Source organism: Pituophis catenifer, unplaced genomic scaffold, assembly GCF_029215685.1.
Source record: "Pituophis catenifer annectens isolate HBS135680 unplaced genomic scaffold, rPitCat1.0.hap2 SCAF_3, whole genome shotgun sequence".
Taxonomy (NCBI): Eukaryota; Metazoa; Chordata; class Lepidosauria; order Squamata; family Colubridae; genus Pituophis; species Pituophis catenifer.
Genome location: NW_027256883.1, coordinates 209,126,751 through 209,147,234, shown reverse-complemented (window position 1 = coordinate 209,147,234; position 20,484 = coordinate 209,126,751). Strand labels below are relative to the sequence as shown.

The window sequence follows — 20,484 nt, the reverse complement described above, 5'->3', positions numbered from 1 at the left end:
GTGGGCGGAGCCTCCCGCTGGTTTTACTACCAGTTCTTGCGAACCGGTCTGAACCAGGGGCAACCCACCAGAGGTGGGTTTCAACAGGTTCTGACCAATTCTGGAGAACCGGTAGCGGAAATTTTGAGTAGTTCGGAGAACCGGTAGTAAAAATTCTGACTGGCCCTGCCCCCATCTATTCTCTGCCTCCCGATTCCCAGCTGATTGGGAGGAAATGGGGATTTTGCAGTATCCTTGCCCTGGATTGGGGAGGGAATGGAGATTTTATAGTATCCTTCCCCTGCCACACCCACCAAGCCATGCCACGCCCACCAAGCCACACCCACAGAACCAGTAGTAAAAAAATTTGAAACCCACTACTGCAACCCACCACTGGACTGGTCATAAGTGGAGGACTATCTATCTATCTTTTGGTGCATGTTTTAAAATTATTTACGGATATGTTGTGCAGTTAGAGGCATCCATGAGGGCCCCAAAAAATCAGGATGGACATTGTGGCTCTGTAATTGAAACCCCATCTGCTTTTTTAAAAAACTGTGACAATGGATGTAAAAAAGGCTGAGCCTCTATGTGCAAAAAAATAAAAAAAATCGCCTTTTCCATGTGCAGATTGTCCTCGGCTTACAACCATTTGTTTAGTGACCCTTTGAAATTACAACGGCCCTGAAAAAAGTGACTTAGGTCCATTTTTCACACTTACGACCATTGCAGCGTTCCTGTAGTCACATCATCAAAATTCAGACGCTTGACGACTGGTTCATATTTATGATGGTTGCAGTGGTATTCTATTCTATTCTATTCTATTCTATTCTATTCTATTCTATTCTATTCTATTCTATTCTATTCTATTCTATTCTATTCCATTCCATTCCATTCCATTCCATTCCATCTCCTCAAATAATTCCCTCAATACTGTCAAACTAGTTACTAAGTCTGCACTACTATTAATCTTCTCATCGTTCCCACCACCCATCTTCCACTTATGACTGTATGACGGTAATTTTGTTGCTTGTATCCTTACGATTTATATTGATATTGTTTTCTGATTGCTAATTTATACCCTATGACTATCATTAAGTGTTGTATCTTATGATTCTTGATGAACGTAGCTTTTCTTTTATGTACACTGAGAGCATATGCACCAAGACAAATTCCTTGTGTGTCTAATCACATTTGGCCAATTAAAAATTCTATTCTATTTTATTCTATTCTATTCTATTCTATTCTGTTCCGTTCCATTCCGTCCCGTCCCGTCCCGTCCCGTCCCGTCCCGTCCCGTCCCGTCCCGTCCCGTCCCGTCCCGTCCCATCCCATCCCATCCCATCCCATCCCATCCCATCCCATTCCATTCCATTCCATTCCATTCTATTCTATTCTATTCTATTCTATTCTATTCTATTCTATTCTATTCTGTTCTAACAGTGCATTTAACTCGGTTAGTACATATTCTGGGTTTGCATGTTATAATTAGTACAGGCAGTCCTTGATTTACAACAGTTTATTTAGTGACCAAAGTTACAATGGCACTGAAAAATGTGACATATGACCATTTTTCACACTTACGAAAATTCAGACGCTTGGCAACGGACTCACATTTATGACCGTTGCAGTGTCCCCAGAGGTCACGCGATCCCCTTTCGCGACCTTCTGACAAACAATGTCACAGCTAGATTCTTTTTAACAACCGTGTTACTAATTTAACTACTGCAGCGATTCACTTAACAGCTGTGGCAAAATAAAGTCGTAAAATGGGGCAAAAGTCACTTAACAAATGCCTCACTTAATAACGGAAATTTTGGGCTCAATTTTGGCCATAAGTCGAGGACGACCTGTATAAATGAACCAAACTGGCTGAGTTTGCCACACACTAACTAAACTGTGAAAAAACAGACCAAGTTTAACAGTAAATAGACTTTGCATGTTGTACAAATGCAAATACCTTTGCACGCTGTAGAAATGGAAATGTCTTTCTTGGACTGAACCAGGGGTGAAATCCAGCAGGTTCTGACAGGTTCTGGAGAACTGGTAGCGGAAATTTTGAGTAGTTTGAAGAACCGGCAAATATCACCTCTGGCTGGTTCCAGAGTGGGGTGGGAATGGAGATTTTGCAATATCTTTCCCCCAGGAGTGGGATGGGAATGGAGATTTTGCAGTATCCTTCCCCTGCCACGCTGACCAAGCCATGTCCACCAAGCAACACCACGCCCACCAAGCCACGCCCACAGAACCGGTAGTAAAAAAATTTGGATTTCACCACTGGGCTGAACATAATGTGCGAATCTTGTTCGACTGTTTTATTTTTTATTTCTCTTTGTCCTTCAACCTGGCGACTTGAGTTTGAGCTAAAATGCTTTGTAGATCTGTACTTACCTTTGGCCATCCCGAAAACCTCAAATGTTTTTGAAATGAACCCCAGATGCTGTCGCTTCTTGCCAGCTTCTGTTTCTCACTTCTTAAGATGATCTAATTCTTAACACATTCTCCGTGATGTTTCGAAGTGGAACAATAACTTCATTAAAACCCATGTTCCAATATTTGGGGTATTAAAAAGCTACAGAGAGTCTCGCGGTGGCTTAAGGGTAAAATGGCTGTCCAGTTTATCAGACTGGAGCGTTATATTTACAAATAGAGACCGCTGCAAAAACATTAAACGTAACTGTGAACTGGTTAATAGTTCTTAGATTTTTCAAATATCTGAGATTAGTGTTTTTGGTATCACTGTTCCGTGCAAAAATAAAATACCTGCTGAAAGGTACTTTATAACTCAGTTTTTCCTAACGCCTCCAGAATGTTTACATGGCTACTGTTTAACTGCTTAAATTGGTTTATATATAAGATGGCAAATATAGAATAGAATAGAATAACAGTTGGAAGGGACTTTGGAGGTCTTCTAGTCCAGCTCTTTGCCTAGGCAGGAAACCCTGCAACAATTCAGACAAATGGTTATCTAACATCTTCTTAAAAACTTCCAGTGTTGGAGCATTCGGAACTTCTGGAGGCAAGTTGTTCCACTGATTAATTGTTCTAACTGTCAGGAAATTTCTCCTTAGTTCTAGGTTGCTTCTCTCCTTGATTAGTTTCCACCCGTTGCTTCTTGTCCTACCCTCAGATCAGGGGTGGGTTCTACTTACCTTTACTACCAGTTTGCAACGGGATCGCACGTGAGCGCTTGCTTCTCTCGCGCACGCGCCTTGCTTCTGCGCATGTGCAGAAGCTTCTGCGCATGTGCAGAAGCTTCTGCGCATGCGCAGATCGCTGATGACAACATCCGGGGCCTCCTGCTCGTTTTATTACCGGTTCTTGTGAACCGGTCTGAACCGGCAGCAACCCATTACTGCCTCAGGTGCTTTGGAGAATAGCTTGACCCCCTCTCTATATATCCAACACAGTTCTACCTATTTGCCACACTGCAACAACCCTGTGAGGTGGGCTGGACTGAGAGAGAGGGAATTGGCCCAATATCGCCCAGCTAGCTTTCATGCTTAAGGCACAACCAGAACTCCCAGTCTCCTGGCAATAGGCCTAAGTCACCCAGCTGGCTTTCATGACAAGGCTGGACTTGAACTCACGGTCTCTGGTTTTCTATCCTGGTGCCTTCACCACTAGACTAAACTGGCTCTGATAAGCTTAACTTACAAAGTAGCCTACAATAAGTTATAAGCAGAGGTAGGCTTCACATTCTGTCTCCATCGGTTCACCCAGCACCGGAAATGTGAGCGCGCACCGTCCGCGCATGCATACGATGTCAAACAACATGGGAACTCGTTTGCGCACGCCGTCCACATGTGTACAATGTCAAACGACATGGGAGTTCACTCACGCGCGCCGTCCACACATGCGTGTGATGTCAAAACTGCAGCGATATAGGACGGGATTGTGCCCGGGTGGATGGGCGGGCAGGTCACCCACAGGTCGCTACTACCGGTTTGCCTGAATCGGTCTGAACCGGCTGAATCCCACCTCTGGTTATAAGCCTCCAAGGTCCCTTCCAACTCCGTTATTCTGAATAATGACTTTTCTTGATTGGGACCCACAGATACACCCATATGGGGAATAAATTTCTTGTAGAGATTTCATAAGTTACCTGCCTATAGCAGTGATGGCGAACCTTTTTGGTGTCGAGTGCCCAAAACACATGCACGCAACCCCAAAATGCAATACGAGTGCCCCTGCGCGTGCGTCCCACCCCCAGTGCATGCACACACGTCCCCCGTGCATATACCCCAGCCCCTCCTCAGCCATTTTTGGCTTCCAGGTTGGTGCAGGCGGCTTTCCAGGACCAAAATGGGGTCCAGGGGGGCCTGGCGCGGCACCCCCGTGCCCCGTTTTGGCTTCCAGGTGGGTGCAGGAGGCCTTCCAGGCCAAAATCGGGCATGGGGGGATGCACACATGCGTGAACCCCCCAAAATGCAATGCGAGTGCCCTGTGCATGCATCCCGCCTCCTCCCTGCACATGCGCACATTTTCCCATGCGCCCCGCCACTCGCGCATATGTGGCAGAGGCCCAAAGATCATCTGGCTGGCGTGTAGCACGTGCACATGTGCAGTGGAGCTGGGCTCGGGCGACAGCTGGCGTGCCCGCAGAGAGGCCTCTGCATGCCACCTGTGGCACGTATGCCATAGGTTCGCCATCACGGGCCTATAGGGGATCATGTGACTCTGGGACACTGCAACCGTCATAAATGTGAGTCAGTTGTCAAGCATCTGAATGTAAATCACATGACCATGGGGAGGCTGCAATGGTCATAAGTGTGAAAAACGCTCATAAGTCACTTTTTTCAGTGCCGTTGTAACGTCGAACGGTCCCTAAACGAACTGTCGTATGTCGAGGACTCCCTGTCATGATTTTGCAAAACGGCACAATGGGATCCCAGATTGGGGCCGGGTGTTCCACAAAGAAAGAAAGAAAAAAAAAAAAAAAAGAAAAAAAAAGGCTCCTCTTAATAGTTTTCAAGTAAAGGACGTTTAATGAATTATTGATATTTTTATTGTGTCTGGCATACAATTAATGAGGCATTGGGGAGAACTAAGCAGATTTTTTTTTTCCAAGTGTGCCATAAATGACAATTTCGCTTGTTTTATTGCCTGGAACTGCATTTCTGAAGCCAGATATTTCTGCTGAACTTCTGCAGAAGGGAGCTCTTGTCAGCGTTCCAGCTGATGCTGACCCGAACTGTCAAGTATTTGATGGTGGAACTGCTTTAGATGAAAAGACACTAAATCTTGGAACCTCTCGTGCCCTCTTTTCCTGATATTTCTGCTGTGGAATCTGCATATTTATTTTTCCTGCTGATTCATACGATCTCCAGACTTTCTGATCGTCTCCAAGGAGCGTCCTGTTCTTCAGATGGGGACATGGTGGCCAGAAATCTTTGGGCATATATATATATTTTGCTAATCAAAGAATGCTTTTACTCATGGGCAAACTTCCCACCCAAAAAAGAAATGGAATTTTGGGAATCATGGACAGCAAACTGATTAAAGCCATTCAGGTAGTCCTCAACCTATATCCGGTCGCTTAGGGATCGTTTGAAGTTACGACAGACCTGAAAAAGCCTGAATTTGAAGTTCTGATGCTTAGAAGATGGACAAAGTTTTGCAGCATTTCGTGGTCGTGTGACTGCATTATATATGGTGGTTTTGCTGAAAATCGACACATCCAGTGTTTGGCAAAACTGCAACCACAACTAACCATTGGCTCACTTTACAACTGTGTTCACTTAATGACTGCTGCAAGAAAGGTCGTAGAATCAGGTCAGTTACATAACTGGCCCATTTTCTAATTGTTATGGCATATGACCATAACGGGCAGGCTCCTTTACAGTCATAAATTGAGGACTACCTGTATGTAAAATAATACTATTAACCCTCTTTAAACCCTTCAGACTTAGTCAAACTCAGAGGAAGTTTTGCAAATATATTGAGGTGGCCAGCATTTGACCACGAATGATGGATTAGATTGATCTCTGGCCTATCTCCAAAAGAAGAAGAACCCCTTTGAGGTAGGCCAGAGATCAATCTAGTTCAGGGTTCAACTTTAAGAACTGTGGACTTCTTCAACTCTCAGAATTTCCCAGCCAGCATAGGGAATTGGCTGGGGAATTCTGGGAGTTGAAGTCCACAGATCTTAAAGCATGGCTGGCTGGGGAATTCTGGGAATTGAAGTCCAGTAGTCTTAATGCATGGCCTGCTGAGGAATTCTGGGAGTTGAAGTCCAGTAATCTTAAAGCATGGCTGTCTGGGGAATTCTGGGAGTTGAAGTCCACTAGCCTTAAAGCATGGCTGTCTGGGGAATTCTGGGAGTTGAAGTCCACTAGTCTTAAAGCATGGCCTGCTGAGGAATTCTGGGAGTTGAAGTCCAGTAGTCTTAAAGCATGGCTGGCTAGGGAATTCTGGGAGTTGTAGTCTACAACTCAAAGTTGCCATCGTTGGACATCCCTGATCTAGTCCCATCATTTTGAATCCAATGGTGAAAACCCCAGTGCATTTCCAAATCTCTATCTCAGGTTCTTCGCCATCTTCCTGAAATCTAAAACAATTCACTCTAAGCCAATTCTCATTTTGAGGAATCGCACTGAGGCTGAGAGACATGAAGGTATTATCTCTACACGATCCATCAAGTCAGCAGATGGCCATTACTAATTTATCACATAGACTCCGTTGGTTCTGCAAATAGCCTGGGAAACATTCTATCATGTCTCTATCTTTGCTCGAAGTTTTGCAGAACGCCTGAAAAATGTACATAGAGAAGATGTTTTTAGTCTCCCAAATGCTTTCCTTGCCTTCTTAAAAATCTCCTTGAAATCTACGGTATCTTTTTTGAGATGCAGTGATTGGATACAGATTATAAAGAGCAATAGCTCCCTTTATCCTGTCTTGCTGCATGTTTTCAACCTCTATGTTGGAAGTCAAATTGTTTAGCTCAGTGCCTCAGTGTGTAGAGGAAACCCTGGGAATTATAGTAGTGTAGTTAGTAGTATAGTTATGATTTTCCCGCTTGCAATGTATGGCTGTGAAAGTTGGACCATAAGGAAGACTGAGCGCCAAAGAATTGAGGCCTTTGAACTCTGGTGCTGTGTTCTGCCCCAGCTTTGGATTCCCAGAGAATGTGACACACACCAAGCTTCGCAAACACTGTTTAGTTCCAAACAAACCCCTTTCACAAATGCAGGCTTCCCGTGGAAAGGGTCCTTATCAAAGTTATTAAGAACAAAGGCCGACAAGGTTGGCAACCAGCCCAGAAAACCAGATATGAGAAGTTGCTCACTCTCCAAGATGCTCTGTAGTAATGAGACGTTGTTTCTAGCAAGAAAGCACTAGCTGCGTGCACCTTAAATAGGCTAAGGGAGTGGCCAATTATCCTCAAGCCCTACTCTCGAGTAGACCTCTTCCTGAGTAGCCACTCCTGTTTTTTGGCAGCCCTGCATGCCCGAGCATTTAGGAGAGGCTCCTCCACTTCGCTCTCTCCACTGGAAGGAGCCTCTGGAGGTTCTGAAGGCCCTGGCTGAGTCTCTGCCTCTGGCATCACATCCTCTTCGGCCTCCTCGCTGTCCGACACGAGCGCTGGCTGCGCAGGCTGCTGGTGCAACACCACGCCAGCCTCCTCGTCATCGAGATCAGCCACGATCCGCGCAGGCCGCTGGCGGGCCACAACAGCTGGAGAAGACTCCTGTGAGTCCCTTGGACTGCTAGGCGATCAAACTGGTCAGTCCTAGAGGAGATCAACCCTGACTGTTTTTTAGAAGGCCAGATCCTGAAGATGAAACTCAAATACTTGGCTGGCTACCTAATGAGAAGGAAGGACTCACTGGAGAAGAGCCTAATGCTGGGAACGATTGAGGGCAAAAGAAGAAGGGGGATGGTAGAAGACAGGAAGGCCTGGAGGAACGTTGTCCATGGGGTTGTGATGGATCGGTCATGACTTCGCAACTAACAACAACAAATTATTAGGGTGCAGGTTATAAGTCCCTTTATTAAGCACCATCAGAATTTTGAAGAATCACTGAAAAAATACCGAAAACAATAGCAATAGCACTTAGAGTTATATACCGCTTTGCAGTGTTTTACAGCCCTCTCTAAGTGGTTTACAGAGTCAGCCTCTTGCCCCTTACAATCTGGCTCCTCATTTTACCCACCTCGGAAGGATGGAAGGCTGAGTCAACCTTGAGCCGGTCAGGATCGAACTGCCGAATTGCAAGCAGCCAGCAGTCAAGAGAAGTAGCCTGCAGTACTGCATTCTAACCACTGCGCCACCACGGCTCCTCGAATTAAAACCACAATGGAGCCCAACATTTGTGTTGTTAAGTGAAACGTTTGTTATGTGAGTTTTGCCCCATTATATGACTTTTCTTGCCACAGTGGTTAAGTGAATCACTGCAGTGATAAGTTAGTAACCTGGTTGTTAAGTGAATCTGGCTTCCCCATTGACTTTGCTTATCAGAAGTTCACAAAAAGGAATCACATGCAACAGTCATAAGTATGAACCCGTTGCCAAGCATCTGAATTTTGATCACATGATCATAGGGATGCTACTAAGGTCATAACTCTGAAAAATGGCCATAAGCAGGGGTGAGATGCTCCTGGTTCAGACCGGATCACCCGATCCGGTAGCGATGGAGGCGGATGGTTCGGAGAACCGGTAGCAAAAATCCCTGTCCCCACCCCCATTGCCCAGCTGAGCCGCGCAATCATTAGAGGCTTTTTTTTTATTTTTAGAAGCATTTTTTCTACAACCTCTTTGGCCGGAAAAATGCTTTTAAAAGTAAAAAAAAAAAAGCCTCTGATGATCGCGCAGCTCAGCTGGGATCATCAGAGGCTTTTAAAAGCATTTTTTCTACAACCTCTTCGGCCGAAGAGGTTATAGAAAAAATGTTTTTAAAAGGAAAAAAAGCCTCTGCCGATCAGGCAAGTCAGCTGGGAACGTCAGAGGCTTTTGAAAGCATTTTTTTACAACCTCTTCGGCTGAAGAGGTTGCAGAAAAAATGGTTTTAAAAGTAAAAAAAAAAAAGTTTCAGTCATATTACACCCCCCCACCAAGCCACCCCCACAGAAATGGTAGTAACAAATTTTACATTTCACTATTATAACCATTATAACTTTGAACAGTCACTAAATGAACTGTTGTAAGTCAAGGACTACCTATAGTTGTAAATTGAAGACTATCTCTATTTACTGAATCATATAATCAGAGCAATATCAAACCCATTAGATATTCACATTGATAAGATGAAAAACCCTAATTTTTAACAAGTAGAAATAATAACGGGAAGGAATGACGTCGTTTTAAATTTTACAAATATCTTCAATATCTAGCAAATAATTTTGATTTTGTGGGCTGCTGAGAGGGTCTTGGGGGGGAACCATGCTTTAATTTTAAATTTTTAAAGTTTGATCATGTGACCGTAGGGAATTTGCGACGCTTGTAAATATGTGGATTTAAGAAACACTGTCAGGGAGAGTGTAAGGATAATTGTGAATTGCAATAAAAGTGTAAGAAGAGACAGGAGAACCAATAGTATAGGGCCATGATGGCGAACCTATGGCATGTGTGCCACAGGTGGCACGCGTAGCCATATCAGCGGGCACGTGAGCTCAGCTCTGGTGCGCATGCGCGCACCGGCAAGCTGATTTTCAGGTTTTCTGGGCCCACCAGAAGTAGGGAAATAGGCTGTTTCCTTCCTCCGGAGGGCCTGGGGGTGGGTGGGGAAGGCCTGTTTTTCTTTCTCACCTGCCTCCAGAGCATCTCTAGGAGTCTGGGGAGGGTGAAAACGGTCTTCCCTACACCCCCCCCACCGGAGGTCCTCCGGAGGCCAAAAACGGCCCATTTAACAACTTCTGGTGGGACCAGAAGGCCCGTTTTTTGCTGTCCCCAGCCTCCACGGCCTCTCTAGGAATCTAGGGAGGACAAAAACGTCACTTCCCCACCCTCCCGGATGTCCTCTGGAGGCAGAAAACGGCCCGTTTAACAACTTATGGTCCCACTGGGTGTGTGTGTGTGGGGAAGGCTGTTTTTGCCCTCCCCAGACTCCTAGAGAGGGCCTGGAGCCAAGTGAGAAAGAAAAATGGGCCTACCGGGTCATGGCATGCCAGGAGTGGAGGGGAGCGGGGGGGGGGTCGTGCATGCATGTGCGGTGGCGGGGTGCATAGAATTATGGGTGTGGGCATGTGCGTGTGCAACCCCCTTGTCTCCCCCCTCCTGGCACATGATGGCAAAAAGATTAGCTATCACTAGTATAGGGTCTCCTGCTTGAGCAGGGGGTAGGTCCCTTCTAACTCTGTTGTTCTATAAATGCTGCACTGTGTGATGATTAGTTTCTTTTTGGAGGTAATTAAAAAAAAAACGGCCTCAAATTATTAGGGCGCCAATCGCACACACATTGAGAATCTCACCAAGACAAGTAGTCCTTGACTTACAACAGTTCATTTAGTGACCGTTCGAAGTTACGTACAACGGCATTGAGAAAAGGGACTTACGAACATTTTTCTCACTTTAGGACTGTTGCCCCACCCCCATGGTCACATGATTTACATTCAGATGCTTGACAACTGGTTCATACTTATGATGGTCACAGCATCCGAGGGTCACATGATCCCCTTTGGCGACCTTCCAATGAGCAACATCCACGGGGAAGTCAGATTCACTTAACAACAAAATGTTACTCAATTCACACCTGCAACGATTCACTTGGCAAAGGTGGGCAGAAAAGTCGTAAAATGGGGCAAAACTCACTTGACAAATTTCTCACTTTGCAACATAAATTCCGGGCTCAGTCGTGGCCGTAAGTCGAGGACTACCTGTATTCGAAGCTGAATTAGCAGCGATGATAAGTCCAAACCGGACGAATGCTTTCATGCTGCTTGTATAAACTGAGCTTTTCATGTTTTCTACCCAGAAGTTGCTCCGTGTTGTGGCTTGTTCTGTTTGCTCGCTTGACTCATTCTGCTGGTTGTTGGCGTCATTTTTTGGAAAAGGAAGGGTGGTTTCATAATAGCTGAGCCACCAGTTGCTGGAAATCTTGTTGTGTCATAGATAAAAGAACATTGCTTCCATTTTTGCTGTGTCTGAAACTACACGGAGTTTTTCCCCTATCCTCTTCTGAAGGATATGAAAACCGCAGATCAGCGATGGGTTTCACATTTCGTTGCTACCGGTTCGCTGTGTTTGCGCACGCCCGATTCGCACATGCCCAGCCTTCCACACATGTGCTTTGCTCGCACGCGTGCTTCCATGCATGCGCCCGGCCCCAAAAACGTGCCTAAATAGTACGGCATAGAGCCAGGGCGATTTCCACAACCGTTTCGCCCAAACCGGTCTGAACCAGCTGAATACTACCTCTGCCGCAGATGGGCTATGATCACCCAGAGGTAGCCAACCATGTCTTATTTACGGTGATGGGAACCGCAGTGAGCACATCTGTCTCGGAAGGACTGCTTAGGAGAACAGTAGCAACATCCAGGGAGCAATTTTTGGGAGGAAATAGACAGCTGATCAGGCTTTCAACGTTTGTGCCTGGGGGTTCCATGAAATCCAGAATGTTTTGAGCTCAGATGTTCCATTTCAATTCCCAGTTTGCTCTGTTCTGATTTCAGAAGGGTACTTTTGACCTTCGTGGAGTATTTTAAGCTCAAAAACATCTGAGCCGGAAAGGGTAGTTTAAATGTTCCAAGCCGTGGAAGGTCTTGCACACCTCCAGTTGTTTCTTTGTATGTGCATGTGTTCTGCCCCAGCTCCGGATTTCTGAGGATATTGACACACACCAATGGTCCTTATCAAATTTATTAAGTAGCAAGAATAAACCAAAGTCCAGCAAAGGTTGGCAACCAGCCCAGAAAACAAAATACGATAAGACTTCTCCAAAAATGCTCTGATGATAATTACAAGTTGTTTCCAGCAAGAAACTTACTAACCGCGTGCGACTTAAATAGGCTAAGGGAGTGGCCAATTATCCTCAAGCCTTACTCTCGCGTAGACCTCCTCCTCCTGAGTAGCCACTCCTGTCTTTTGGCAGCCCTGCGTGCTCGAGCATTGAGAAGAGGCTCCTCCACTTCGTTCTCTCCACTTGAAGGAGCCTCTGGAGGTTCTGAAGGCCCTGGCTGAGTCTCTGCCTCTGGCACCACATCCTCTTCAGCCTCCTCGCTGTCCGACGCGAGCGCCGGCACACCAGCCTCCTCATCGTCAGGATCAGCCACGATCTGTGCAGGCCGCTGGCGGGCCACAACAGCATGGAGGCATTCACTTAATACCATCCTTGCCAGGAGTAGCACACTTTCCTTTTCAACATTTATATTTATATCTTCTTCTTGTGGAGGGTGGGAGTATACATGAATGTATGTGTGTATATACAGTATTCTCTCTCTGTGTCTGTGTTGTGTGTGAGTTCTTTTTTCGCTTCCATTCAGTTGTGTCCGATTCTCAGAGCTTGCCTAGAAAGGTCCCTGCAATTTCCTTGGCAAGATTTTTTTTAAAGAAGGAGTTTGCCATTGCCTCCTTTCTAGGGCTGAGAGAAAGTGACTGGCCCACGGTCACCCAGCTTGTTTTGTGCCTAAGGTGGGACTAGAAGTCTTATGGTGATTGGCCCACAGTCACCCAGCTGGCTTTCGTGCTTAATATGACACTAGAATTCACCATCTCCTGGTGATTGGCCCACAGTCACCCAGCTGGCTTTCGTGCTTAATGTGGCACTAGAATTCACCATCTCCTGGTGATTGGCCTACAATCACCCAGCTGGCTTTCGTGCTTAATGTGGCACTAGAATTCACCATCTCCTGGTGATTGGCCCACAGTCACCCAGCTGGCTTTCGTGCTTAATATGACACTAGAATTCACTATCTCCTGGTGATTGTCCCAGTCACCCAGCTGGCTTTCGTGCTTAATATGACACTAGAATTCACCATCTCCTGATGATTGGCTCAAAATCACCTGACCAGCTTTCATGCTTAAGGCAAGATTAGAACTCACAGTCTCCTGATGATTGTTTCCAAAGTCACCTAGCTGGCTTTCATGCCTAAGGTGAGCCTAGAAATCCCAATCTCCTGGCTTCTGGACCGGCATCTTAACCATTAGGCAAAATTGGCTCCCTCATGGAGTCTTAAGATGCAAACATGACAAAATTCCATCTTCTCTGTCCAGGAGTTGTTTTCATGACTTCTAGATTTTGGCTGCATGTCATATTTAATCTGGACAAGTAGTGGCTGAGATCCTAAAGTACACTTAGATCAGCTAAAATATAAAGGGCAGGAGTGAGGAGGGGGAGTATGGGATCCTTAGTGCTCTCTGAGATGGTTTGTTTCCTTACAGAGGTTTCATGACCCAACTAGGTAACGTAGTGTTGTGGCCCGTCAGCGGCCTGTGCAGCTAGTAGCTGATTCCAACAGCGAGGAGGCTGGTGTGGTGCTGCGCCAGCAGCCTGTGCAGCTGGCACTCGAGTCGGACAGTGAGGAGGCTGGAGAAGATGTGGTGCTAGAGGCAGGGATTCAGCCAGTGCCTTCAGAACCTCCAGAAGCTCCCTTAAGTGAAGAGGAAGAAGAGGAGGAGCCTCTTCTCGATGCACGGGCATGCAGAGCTGCCAAAAGGCAGGAGTGGCTCCTCAGGAGGAGGTCTCCTCGAGAGTAAGGCTTGGGGCTAATTGGCCACTCCCTTATAGCCTATTTAAGGAAGGACGACGACTGAGGCAATTTGCAGGGAACAACTTCGTTCATTCTCCTTCACGTCTTGATCATAGTTCTCTGATCAGTTTCCTGCAAATTGCTTCTGGTCTTTCTGCCAACCATAGTAAGATTATGATTATTTATTCTTTGGATTCTTGTAGGCTGTTAAGAAAGTTAATTAACAGCCTTTATTTGAAAAAGACTGATTTAATTTAGTAAACTAAGGTTTGTACAGACTTTGTGTGTGCTGCGTTCTTTGGGGTCCGTAGCTGGGGCAGAACACATCATCATTGCTACATGGAAGTGGGGTTGGAGGAGGAGGAGGAGGAGGAGGAGGAGGGGGGGGAACTGCAATGGAGAGATCAGTGAGACAAAAGAAACCCGAGTCTAGGGTAGAAATGTAATTTGAGGTAGTGTCTCGGTCATAACCCTGACTAGTTTTAAGGAAGAAAAAAAGTACATTCAATCTTGCACTGTTTTGTTACTATACACTTAGTCTTTGACTTATTAATTAGCTCACAGTGTCTGTTGCTAAGCGAGACAGTTGGTAAGTGAATTTTGCCCATTTTACGACCTTTTTTGCACAGGCATTAAGTGAATCACTGCAGTTGTTAAGCAGTGTTGTTGTGTTTTTTTTACTACCGGTTTTGTGGGTGTAGCTTGGTGGGCATGGCTTGGTGAGTGTGGCAGGGGAAGGATACTGCAAAATTTCCATTCCCACTCTACTCTGGGGCCAGCCAGAGGTGGCATTTGCCGCTTCTCTGAACTACTTAAAATTTCCGCTACCGGTTCTCCAGAACCTGTCAAAACCTGCTGGATTTCACCCCTGTTGTTAAGTAAGTAACACAGTTGTTAAGTGAATCTGGCTTCCCCATTGACTTTGCTTGTCAGAAGGTCACAAAAGAGGATCAGATGACCCCGGGACACAGCGACCGTCAGAAATATGAATCCGTTGCCAAGTGTCTGACTTTTGATCACATCACCATGGGGATTCTGCAATGGTCATTAGTGTGAAAAATAGTCACAAGTCACTTTTTTCAGTGCTGTTGTAAGCTCAAACGGTCACTAAGTGAACAGTTGTAAGTCAAGGACGATCTGTAGCCTTATAATAAAAGTAGTGTTAGCATATACCATTAGTTCCCTAGTCTGGTCTTCCTTGAAATGCTGACCTAAAAACTCCATTTATATCAGATGCTAAGCTTGGTGGCTTTGGTCCAATATGCCAGCCAAGAGTTTTGATTTTCAATATTGTGTGTGAATCTAGAAAATATGTTAACTCTTTGATCACGTAAGCAGTTTGTAGGAAGCAACCTGTCATTTGTGGCCTGGAAGAAAAACAGAATGCAACAAATCCAGCGATGGCTGCATTAATTTTCTTTTTCTCTTTCTGTTTTTCTTTGTTTTCTCTGTTCCATCCAGTTTTCTGCTGGTTTTCTCCTGCTTAGTCCTCTCTGTCTTTTCCACCATCGACGATTACGAAGAGAGTTCTGAATGGGCCCTTTACAGTCTGGTAGGTGTGATGCTAAATGTCTAAGACGGAAATGGATGGATGGATCAAATGGATGGAATCTAATCAAGGAGAGAAGCATCCTAGAACTAAGGAGAAATTTCCTGACAGTTAGATCAATTAACCAGTGGAATAACCTACCTCCAGAGGTTGTGAATTCTCCAACACTGGAAGTTTTAAAGAAGAGATTGGACAACCATTTGTCAGGGCAGTGATGGCTAACCTTTTTGTCATTGCGTGCCAGGAACGGGGGAGGGGGTCGTGCGTGTGCCCACACCCATAATTCTATGTGCCCTGCCCCCGCGCAACTGCACACAACCCCCCGACTCTGCCCGCTCCTGGCACGGTAGGCTGTTTTTTGCTCTCCCTAACCTCCAGAGCCTTTCTAGGAGTCTGGGGAGGGCGAAAACAGCCTTCCCCACCCCTCCTGAGGCCCGTTTGCCAACTTACGGTGGGACCAGAAGTTGGCAAACAGGCCATTTTCGGCCTCTGGAGAGCTTCCAGGTGCGGTGGGGAAGGCCGTTTTCTAAGCACGGGGTGCTTAGATCTGGCCTGCAGGGCCGCCCTGGAAACAGCAAAGGACTGGCCCGTGGTGTCTCTGCCAGCGAAAACAAAGCAGGCAGCCCTCCCGAGCTCCGTTTTCACTGGCAGAGGGTTGCAGGAGGTGGTCGCAGCCAAAAACGGAGCTCAAGAACCCATTTTTGCTGGCAGAGCGCTTGGGCCACCACAGGCACCCCCTCGACATGAGTGATGTCGAGCTGTCCATGCCTACCCTGGCCATGCCCAATCCATCCCCCCCCCCCCCGAGATCAAAAACAACCCTGATGTGGCTTTCAATGAAATCGAGTTTGACACCCCTGCTGTGATCAATTTCAGATGTACCAGAAAAAACAAAAATGAACAGAGAATTGTTGTGTCAGGATTGTCTTGTGTTGTTATACTATACTACAAGTTCGGTCTCTCCTGCAGGAAATTGTCACTATTGTGGTCTTCGGAGTAGAGTACTTTGTAAGAATCTGGGCAGCTGGCTGCTGCTGTCGATACCGAGGTTGGAGAGGAAGATTAAAATTTGCCCGCAAGCCATTTTGTGTGATCGGTAAGAAACATTTCATGGTTAGGTTGGTTGATGCTAACCTCAATCTCCCTTCTGGAGGTGATCAGAGTCTTGCTAGAGAGTTGACGACTCCATTTGCAATCAGCATGGAGCCGTTGTCTCAACAAAACTGGAATAGACCAGTTTGGGGACTGCTGTTCTTCGGGACAGAGCTCATGTGGCAGTGGAAACGTAAGAACAGTTTGGGGTTAAATGATTCTTGTGGATCCCGGGATGGGAAAATGGAGAAACAAATGTTTCTGTGGTAGAAAGTCATCTGGATTCCAAGGAGGGAGGGGCTGCATTCCAGAGGACCAAGAGACAATGCAGCTTAGATAGTTTGTGTATGAGAAAGAGGGTGAAGACAGCTGCTCCCTACTAGTTCCCAGAAGATAAGTTTTATGGTGCAAACAGTCCGCTTTAGTTTGGCATGATTTCTAAGGAACAATAAAGGAAACTGCTCAGAAGAATCTATTTCTTGTCTTTCTTGGGTTTTAGAGCCTGACCGACCTTCCTTCCTTCCTTCCTTCCTTCCTTCCTTCCTTCCTTCCTTCCTTCCTTCCTTCCTTCCTTCCTTCCTCCCTCCCTCCCTCCCTCCCTCCCTCCCTCCCTCCCTCCCTCCCTCCCTCTTTGGAATATAGTCTAGATTTCCAGGAGGCTGCATTACACAGGAGCAAGACACAATACAGTTTAGATAGTTCGTGTGGGAGAAAGATGATGAAGATGGCTCCTCCTTACTAGTTCCCAGAGTATGTTTTATTGTACAAATAGTCTGCTTTAAGAACAATAAAGTAAATTGCTTAGAAGAATCTCATGGGTCTTTTTTGGTTTTTGGAGTCCTTTCCTTCCTTCCTTCCTTCCTTCCTTCCTTCCTTCCTTCCTTCCTTCCTTCCTTCCTTCCTTCCTTCCTTCCTTCCTCCCTCCCTCCCTCCCTCCCTCCCTCCCTCCCTCCCTCCCTATTTCCATCCATCCACCTATCCTTAGAATATAATCCACGTTCCCTGAAGGAGGGGATGCATTCCAGAGGAGCAAGAGACAACTCCCTTAGATAGTTTGTGTATGAGAAAGAGGCTGAAGACAGCTCCTCCTCAACAGTTCCCAGTATATATGTTTTATGGGGCAAATAGTTTGCTTTAGTTTGGCAAGATTTCTGTCTATAGGTTAGGAATAATAAAGAAAACTGCTTGGAAGAATCTCATATGTCTTTCTTAATTTTTGGAGTCTGGTAGATCCTTTGATACAGTTCTCTTCCTTCTATACAGACATCATGGTATTAATTGCCTCCATCGCTGTGCTGGCCGCTGGGTCACAGGGGAACGTTTTCGCCACCTCCGCTCTCAGGAGTTTGCGCTTCCTGCAGATTCTGCGCATGATTCGAATGGACCGCAGAGGAGGCACCTGGAAGCTTCTGGGATCGGTGGTATATGCCCATAGCAAGGTGAGCATCTGAGACCGCAGGAAACTCTCAGTTGTGGAAGTTCTGTCTGAGGTCAATCTGAGTAGCCAAATTGGTTGCGGTTTTTTGGAGACAGATTGGACTTCAATTCCCAGAATCCTTAGAACAGCACAAAGGATTCTGGGAACTGAGAGTTAGCAGATCCTGGAGGACTCTTTTATGGGACAGCCAGTTTAAGTGCAGAGAAGATTGAACTGTGGGAGGAGCTAAATGGAGGAAAAGTTATATATTTATGAACACAAACAACAAAAATATTCTGGTCAATACCCCAATATGTGGGAGGGAGCATACTGCTTCCCTTTTGCCTTTCAGCTCCAATCCAGGAGCCCTCAAGCCGTCACATTCACGACAAACCATTTTATACCAAATTTATATTTCGCTGATAAAGAAATAAAGGGAGACTAGTATAGATCTATTTCAAGCTATTTAGCTCTCATCGACTGCTTGAGGGCTCCTGGATTGGAGCTGAAAGGTGAAAGGGAAGCAGTATGCTCCCTCCCACATGTTGGGGTAGACCAGGTGCCTTGATAGAAAAACTCTTAATCTCTCCCCTGGCTCAAGCTGATGAAGGGAGGAGAACTTGTGGCTCAGAGGTTAATGCAACTGCCTAACATGCAGGCAGCCCAAGTTCGTAAAATTGGCTTTGTTTCACTTAACACTTACAGAATTACTATAGAATTGTAGTAATTCTGGTCATAATTTGAGGATTACTTGAGTATGATTTTTCTCATGCTGCAAAGTAATTATTTATTATGTCAAATTGTATCATCTTTCTTCTCTTGTGTAGGTATGTTTGTGTGCACATATATACAAACAAACTCTGGATAGCATACTAATATAAAAGGAGGAAAGGGGAAAAAAACAATACAGCAATATATATATAAAAAGGACAAACAATATGAAAGCCTATAAAACATACTGCACTCAGGGAAAAAATAATTACATAGTTGAATTTGAGACAAGACCGAATAAAAGTTAAATGTTCATATTCTTTTGAACTATGTTATCTATTACAGGGAAATCAATGGCCAGGCAGTGGGTCTGCCTTGTCCTTCTTATTGCTAAGAAATTAGTTCTTGAAGCTTGAAAAGATATAATTTATGCCATGCCATACTTAAGCCCTGGTATTATGTACAGCTTGCTACAGATGCAGATTATGTATGTATGATTAAACTGAAATATACTCCTATTTCCTTAAAATGCGAAGCACTTATATTCATGTCTCTTCTCTTCTCTTCTCTTCTCTTCTCTTCTCTTCTCTTCTCTTCTCTTCTCTTCTCTTCTCTTCTCTTCACTTTACTTTTCTTCCCTTCCCTTCCCTTCCCTTCCCTTCCCTTCCCTTCCCTTCCCTTCCCTTCCCTTCCCTTCTCTTTTCCCTTCCCTTCCCTTCCCTTCTCTTTTCCCTTCCCTTCCCTTCCCCTTCCCTTCCCTTCCTCTCTTCCTTTCCCTTCCCTTCCCTTTCCTCTTCCCTTCCTCCTTCCCTTCCCCTCCTCTCCCTACCCCTCCCTTCTTTCCCTTTTCCCTTTCCCTTCCTTTCCGTTCCCTCTTTCCTTCCTCCTTCCCTTCTCTTCTCTTCTCCTCCCCTCCCCTTTTCTTTCCTCTTCCCCTCCCTCTTCTCTCCCCTCTTCCCTTCCCTTTCCTCTTCCCTTCCCTTCCCTCTTCCCTTCCTCCTTCCCTTCCCTTCCCTTCCCTTCTCTTTTCCCTTCCCTTCCCTTCCCTTCCCTTCCCTTCCCTTCCCTTCCCTCTTCCCTTCCTCCTTCCCTTCCCTTCCCTTCCCTTCTCTTTTCCCTTCCCTTCCCTTCCCTTCCCTTCCCTTCCCTTCCCTTCCCTCCCTTTTCCCTCCCCTTCCCTCCCCTCCCTTCCTTTCCCTTTTCCCTTCCCCTTCCCTTCCCCTTCCTCCTTCCCTTCCCCTCCCGTCCCTTCCCTTTCCTCTTCCCTCCCCTCCCCTCTTCCCTTCCCCTTCCTCCTTCCCTTCCCCTCCCGTCCCTTCCCTTTCCTCTTCCCTTCCCTTCCCTCTTCCCTTCCTCCTTCCCTTCCCTTCCCTTCCCTTCCCTTCTCTTTTCCCTTCCCTTCCCTTCCCTTCCCTTCCCTTCCCTTCCCTTCCCTCTTCCCTTCCTCCTTCCCTTCCCTTCCCTTCCCTTCTCTTTTCCCTTCCCTTCCCTTCCCTTCCCTTCCCTCCCTTTTCCCTCCCCTTCCCTCCCCTCCCTTCCTTTCCCTTTTCCCTTCCCCTTCCCTTCCCTCTTTCCTTTCTCCTTCCCTTCCCTTCCTTTCTCTTCCCCTGCCCTCCCCTTTTCTTTCCTCTTCCCTTCCCTCTTCCCTTCCCTCTTCCCTTCCTCCTTCCTCTCCCCTCCCCTCCCCACCCCTCCCTTCCTTTCCTTTTTCCCTTCCCTTTCCTTCCCCTCCCCTCCCCTCTTCTCAAGAGTTAATGTGCATATTTGGGGTGAAAAAAAAGTCTTTTGGGGGCATGGCGAATAGACGTTGGAGGGCGAAACCTGGATGTACAAGGGTTGCTTTTGTTCTTCCTGCTTACTGAAGCATGGCGTCACAGGCCCAGAGACCAGTTTCTCCCCAATTAAGCTTTCTCTCTCTCTATTTGTTATCCCAATTGGCATCCGGTGCCTACAATGCCTTGGTTACTCAACTGCCTGAATTCCCATTAACCCTCCTTTAATCGTGGCATCTATCTTTAGATCCTTTGATTGTCAGCTATTGCTGGAGAGCTGTTTATGGGCTAAGCCTATTTTGAGGTTATTTGTCTGTGATCCGTGCTTGGATTCACTC

At 46.1% G+C, this 20,484-nt stretch overlaps 1 protein-coding gene across 6 annotated transcripts in view; it reads left to right on the top strand.

Moving 5' to 3' along the window:
* KCNQ2 (potassium voltage-gated channel subfamily Q member 2) overlaps nucleotides 1–20,484 on the top strand; it is a 132,158-nt gene that overhangs the window by 33,574 nt on the left and 78,100 nt on the right. For all 6 annotated transcript variants that reach the window (XM_070940143.1, XM_070940144.1, XM_070940142.1 and 3 more), the window contains exons 2-4: nucleotides 15,067–15,157; nucleotides 16,124–16,250; nucleotides 17,510–17,685. In XM_070940143.1, coding sequence (XP_070796244.1) covers nucleotides 15,067–15,157; nucleotides 16,124–16,250; nucleotides 17,510–17,685 — 394 coding nt within the window. The remainder of the gene's footprint in view (nucleotides 1–15,066; nucleotides 15,158–16,123; nucleotides 16,251–17,509; nucleotides 17,686–20,484) is intronic.